At 33.4% G+C, this 6,936-nt stretch overlaps 1 protein-coding gene across 1 annotated transcript in view; it reads left to right on the forward strand.

Annotated features, from left to right (window-relative positions):
* LOC106457674 (amine sulfotransferase-like) overlaps positions 1–4,811 on the forward strand; it is an 11,551-nt gene extending 6,740 nt beyond the window's left edge. The window contains exon 2 of the mRNA XM_013917111.2: positions 3,722–4,811. Coding sequence (XP_013772565.1) covers positions 3,741–4,697 — 957 coding nt within the window. The 5' untranslated portion in view covers positions 3,722–3,740 and the 3' untranslated portion in view covers positions 4,698–4,811. The remainder of the gene's footprint in view (positions 1–3,721) is intronic.
* Positions 4,812–6,936: the final 2,125 nt, after the last annotated feature.

Below are 6,936 nucleotides of genomic sequence, written 5' to 3' on the forward strand. Positions count from 1 at the left end.
GAAATCAAAGAACGTACATGAAGCTGTAATCAAACTTGATTCACAGCTTTTAACCAAGAACAAACATACATGAAGCTGTAATCAAACTTGATTCACAGCTTTTAACCAAGAACAAATGTAAAGTTGTTAAGTAAGGTGTACTATATTTACAAAAAGTCTTTAAACAGTGTCGATCTTTGTCACATAAAAGACCAAAAAAAAGTACTACATCTACCTGGCGGAATAGTTTGTAATTGAAACACCTACCCCTACAAGAAAAAAGGAATTAAGCAAAAACCACACAAGAAAAAAACAAATCAAAAGATAGTTTAAAAGATACATTACAATGTCAGATGACACTTGCGAAAAAGTTGGAAAAGATAATACAATTTGTTCCAAGATGGAAATAACTAACGAAAAAGTAGTTTCACTAATTGCAGTAAACAACTCTGTCGGTGTTCAAAATAAAACGATGTAAAGCATTATAAAGCAAGTTTTCTAACCACTAAAAAACATTTTGAAACAGTCGTCGAAGCTCTCAGAAAATTTGGCCCTGTAAAATTTAAATTAATGAAAAGTATCCAACATAATATCAACCTGAAATATGTGGATAAAGTAGGAAAAAAATGGCTACTGAGATGTCACCAGAACTAAGTGGTGCCAAAAGAAAACCAACATCAGCAATGGAAAATATATCAATTAAAATCGGTTAACTTGAAGTTACCAAAATGATTTGCAGAAATCAAATGCAAATTCAGAAATATACGAGTTGCAATTAAAGAACACCACGGAGGGATGATATCCAATACCCATGCACGAATGTAGGCATTACAAGGTCCTGGAGCATGAGGAACTTATTCTGCTGTACAATCTCATTATAACCACGTTTGAAAATGTAAGGCACACTAATGAAGTAAGAAAAAAATGATATTAAGAGGGGAGTGTAACATCAATGTACCAGAATGTAATAAAAGTATTCAAATCATTATACATAATCTGACAGGTGTTACGTATTGATAATTTGAAATAATTCGAAGCAGTGTTAAATAATTTAACTTTTAATAGTTGAATTGTACCCTGGATTTAGTGTTTAGAAATATGCCAATATTTCATTTAATTTACACTATTTGCCAACAAGACTGATTCACACCATTTTTGTTTTTGACACATACGTTTTAATACATACATATACAACAGTACAATTCACAATAGCAACTATTACGATTAATTATAACAAAGTTTTATAAAGAGAAATTTCATTAACTTACAAATAACCTAAAACACTCTTCCTATCTCAGAGTATCCTTGATATCCAGCGAGTTAACTTAAAGTCGATGTATGTACAATTGTCGGGAAGCTAGCTAGCTTTGTCAGGCATTGAATTGTTGGACCGTTGGAGTAAGAAAATATTTTCATAAAACCACCAATGTCTGATGAGAAACCAGTAATATTTTTGGAAAGATCCTAATGTTTGATGAGAATTCACTGACGTTTGAAATTTATAGCTGTTCCTGGTCAAATGTCGTATATTTTCCGGTTGGTAAGGTTTAGCAAAATCACGGTTTATAGCGTACACACGGTTATAACAGTTTCCTAGCAGACTTGTATCTGTTTCTTCTTTGGCCTTGGTCTTTTTATACGAGCGGGTAGTGTTTTTCTCGAACGTTTGGACAATACTAAACTATATTTAACCGGTTATGGAAGTGGATATATTGTTCATTCTTGTGTTCACGAATATTCTACAACCTTGGAGAATTGGCGGGAATTTCGCCATACGTAACTAACACTGTAAGTTAGACACGCCCTCGAATATAAACTTGTTCGAAACAAACATTGATATTAAAATAAATACATAATAATAAATTCGTTACACAGGGAAGTTTATGGAGAGATTCTTTTGTAATAATAATAATAAATATTTCTGCTCGTATATAAAAATGTGTTGTTGTTTATTAATTTCTAATACTAACCTCACACTCGAGCCTTCAGTGGCAGCTGATTTCTCGAATACAAACCTCGCAGTCGATCCTTCAGTGGCAGCTGGTTTCTTGCGTAGGTGTTTCAAATACAGTCTTCATCTGTTTCCCGACATCTTACACGAGTACATTTCTTGAAAAGATGCCAAAGTTTGATGGTTTAGTTTTAATTTAGTTTCGAATATACTGTCACCTCGAGAGAAAACCAATAGGTATTCCAAGCCATATACAAATATAACACATGATTGTTATTGGAACCAAAATTTAATAAATTTACTTTTGTAATTAGACATATAATATTTCATTACTTATCTTTTGCATAATATATCACCTAAGGCAAATAAAAAGGAAAGAGAAAAATACGTTTAGTGTCCCCGCCCGCTTCCTTTTTTTTTTTTGCACTAGTCCCCCCCCCTCCTCACTTTTTTTGGCTATTTTTCCCCCTTTTTTGAATTATCGCAGTTGATACATTTTGCACTTTTTCATTATTTGTGATAAATTCTGTATCGTTTTGGTGAAACAAGAGGCAATCCTCAATAGCCGCGGCACTTGAAGTTATCTTAAAAGCAGGATTAGAGTAAATTAATCTAAGAGACTTTGTTCTTTTTTATTAGCTACATTTTTGTGCGCCAGCAATACCAAACGTGTGACGCGCGTATACCCAATTCGATTTTATTACCCATCGGGATCTCTTACAACCTACCCTCAAATTGAAATTATTTTAGGCAGGATTAGAGTAAATTAATCTGCGAGACCTTGGGCGCTGTTAAATACATCAATTGAAAGGGTTTGACCTCATGAGTCCAAAATTGTAATTAGATCTCAAATCGGTCAAGAGTTGACGGAGCTATGAGCTAAATTAAAAATAAGAGAATGAAAGAAATAATACCTCTTCCGACCCTCAGATTGTGAGTCGAGCGCCTTATCCACCTGGCCATGCCGGGCACTAAAAAGGAACAGCTAGTCATCACCACCCACCGCCAACTCTTGGGCTACTCTTTTACCAACGAATAGTGGGATTGACCGTCACATTATAACGCTCCCACGGCTGAAAGGGTGAGCATGTTTGGTGGTATGCGGATTCGAACCCGCCATTCTCTCTAGTCTTACACTGCTAAATTAGGGACGGCTAGCGCAGATAGCCCTCGTGTAGCTTTGCGCGAAATTCAAAAACAAACAAACAAACCTTCCTTTTTTTTTCGAAAACTCCGGACGCTAAACATTTTCTTACTTGGACTAATAGAAGACGTTATTAAATATGTTTGTATGTAACGTTATTTTCGCGAGTCAAAAAATTATATTGGTCAAAAATACAAAATTATTACTCAGTATAGAACTCAATGTTTTATAAATATCAATGACAGATTATATTACAGTCATGAATTTTATAATACACAAACAATGCTGTAAACGGACAAAGCACTGACAAAGTTTCGCTCTATTTATTGCTTTCGATGTTATCGTTGAAATCAGTTTTAGTGACTAGACCTTTCGGAGTGAATAATTCGTAACTAACATTAAAACATCACTACAAATTACATCGAATATTATTTCGAACTTACAGTGCTTTGATGAATATAGTTACATCAGCGAACAAGTTTATAATTAGTCCATGTTTTCACAGTATAATGACATCGTTTTAATTCGTTATTTCTCTAACTGCAAACACTCACACCCATAATATTTTTACGTATATATTCTTTTATATTTATGAAACCATTAAGAGTTATAAATATAATAATTGTAAATAAAATTCTTACGTTTAGATTCCATCATCACAAAGGAATGGCCGAGGTCAAGAACAAGCCAAAGTATCAAGTTATCGACGGACTTATCATGAACGCTAGTGTTTCCTCTAAATGCTTACGAGGTGCTATTCAATATAAACCACGAGATGATGACATATTTATCGTGACTTTTCCGAAATGTGGAACCACTTGGGCACAGCATATTGTCCACAATATTCTTAACAAAGGTGAAACGTTCAGGAGTTACGAGGAAATCAAAGTACGTTCTCCTTTTTTGGAGATGTCAGGGCCTAAAATTGCAGAAGTCATGCCCCGTCCTGGATCCATCAAAACACATCTGCCATTTAATCTGTGTCCTTATTCACCTAGTGCCAAATACATATACATAGCTAGAAATCCTAGAGACTGTTGCGTGTCTTATTATCACCACACGAAAATGCTTCCAGAATACCATTTCGAGAATGGGAATTTCGACGACTTCTTCGAGATATTCATTGATGGTGAAACTGACTGGGGCGATTACTTTGACCATCTTATTTCCTGGTACGAACACAGGAACGACCCCAACGTCTGTCTTCTAACATACGAAGAAATGAAAAACGACACAAGAGCTGCTATTCTGAAGATTGCTAGGTTTCTGGGTCCACAGTATGCAGAGATGTTGGAGAATGATGATAAGTTGATGTTGAAAATCCTTGATCAGACAAGTGTAAGTTATATGAAGCGTTTTAACAAAGAAATGAAGCATTTCTACACAAGCGGTAATAAAGATACATGCCACGGCCAAGAAATGCCAGAAGGACTAAAACATGTAAGAGAATATTACGAAAAACATAATTTGAATATGCCTTTTGAGGTTGAATTTGTACGAAAAGGGTCCACTGGTGATTGGAAAAATTATTTCTCTCCTGACCAGTCAAAGCGACTGATAGAAAAGTTTGACGCGAAAACCAAAGACACTGACATACCTAAACTTTGGGAAAATTTGTTTTAAAACAAGAATCTATCAAATTTAAGTTGTACCCTTGCAAATTTTAATTTAATCAAAATTTAATTTCGTCCATATGAAAAATTTTATTATTAAGATATTTTGATTACGATATCATAAAGTAAACAAGTTAAAATAAATTTTGCATAAAGTTAATAAAAAGAAATACAGATACATTTAGTAGTCTCTTTTGTAGTTGTGAAACAAGTTTTTTGAAAGATACATTTCTTCTTTTACGTTCCTTGGGTAGCCCACTAAATGCAAGCATTTCACTGTATTATTATTAAGTTAGTTTGTTTGATTCAAAAATTTCGCGCAAAGCTATATATAGGTTAACGTTCCTACTTTTTAGCTGATAAACTAAGGAGGAAGGCAGCTAGTCAGAAGAATATATTGCTAACTTGACTGTCACTCTTTTAATACAACCATGGCGTTTTTTTATGGCAACGGGACATGAGCCATGGATTTCCAGATTGATAGTCCGGCATGTTAACAATTAGGCCTCTCCAGGTCTGCTTAAATTTTGAACAAATATTAGTTTCGAGGGAAAGCACACCTCCTCCAACCCTTGAGCTACTCTTGTCCTACTGAATAATGGAATTTAACCATCAGTCTTACGACTGAAACGAGCCCCAAAGTGCAAATAGAGTTTTGTGGCAACGGAGTGTGAACCATTTCCAGTCCTTCATTAGTTACAAATCAACATTTTCAAGATGGCACAAGGTAATTATTAAACTGGATTTAGCACACGTATACTGGCCGAAAGTTAAGTTAGTGGATATTTACTATATTCCAAAATGTCTCTGCAATTACATTTGAAACTAATGTTAATAAATCTAATATTTTCTTTTGGAGGGTGACGATTATATGCTGAATAGTTTGCTTATAATACTTGAAGTCTTAAAACGTAAAGCCCCTTTTATTAAATTACCTTTAACTGTTACGACTGGTCACCTTCTATTTGTTCTTTTCACTAGCCCACTTTTAAGTCTGGCTATTTGGATAGACTTAGTTTAACAAGGCCACCTTCGTACAGTATAGTGTATTTAAGACGTAGGCTTAGACCAAATCTCCGAGAAGTTCTACACACAAAAGTTGAGTGATGGATTTTGTTGATATCTAGTGGTAATTTACCACGTACTAAATTAGACAGTTTATATATTTCTGAATTTATATTAATTTTCTGTATTAAATTTAATTAATTCAATGTGTTTTCGCTATTTACATTATTAGATAGATTTAACATATAACTTTAAATTTCTTAAGTATTAATTACTACATTGACACAATTCCAAAAGGCATAGTATATTAAGCTTTACCAATGATAATTAAGCGGCCCAGCCTCGTCAGATGTTCATAAGACCTAAAGGAAAGTGGCCATAGAAGTTTTTGTAGTTTGTCTGTCACCCATAATTAAGACTACTTGTTAGTAATTGCATCTAGTATTGTAGATGTTTAGCAGTTCTTCTTGAAAAAGCTATTGCATCATTACTTCTAAAGCGTTACTAGTCGGATAAACATAAAATTAACGAAAAGATAGAAATAAAAGATATAATAAATGCTAAGTCTCGTGATGAAGTATATACGTCTAGTTATTTATATTTTGTACTGACTATGCTAATTATGCGATTTATAAGTCAAAGACTAAACTGTGAAAACCAGTTGGCTCAGCATAACTTACGTTAAAGTTGAATAAAAAAATTATAACTGTGAAAGGCTTAAATTTGTGTTAGATTAGGTAAGGCAAGGATAAAGGAAGTTATGCATAATCTGTAGCTGTTATTTTAATGTATAAAATCAATTTTCATAATATTCTTACTAAAGATTGTATGAAAATAATCGAAATTATCAACGTTATACACTTAAATTTAAAATACATTGCACTCGAGTTTTAGGAATTCTTGAATTGTAATTTATGTTGTGTTTTATCCATCGTATTTTAACTATGGTCAAACCAATTACTTTTTACCAAAGTCATATATTAAAATGCAAATAAATCAATGTTATAAACTTAAAAAATGCTAGACAAGCCAAAAAAATTATTTTTTATGGACCTTTAGCTAAATAATTTATACTTGTAATGATTATGTCACAGTATTATGAACCACGATAGTGGTTCATTATAGGGATCGCAAAGAATTGCACAAAACCCCAATAGAACGTTCGGGCAAAAATGCACCTTAAACAGTAAAGATTCAGTTCAAACAACACTTTAAAACCTTTACTATTAACTGCTAAGACTCTA

This window comes from Limulus polyphemus, unplaced genomic scaffold, assembly GCF_000517525.1.
Source record: "Limulus polyphemus unplaced genomic scaffold, Limulus_polyphemus-2.1.2 Scaffold360, whole genome shotgun sequence".
Lineage (NCBI taxonomy): Eukaryota > Metazoa > Arthropoda > Merostomata > Xiphosura > Limulidae > Limulus > Limulus polyphemus.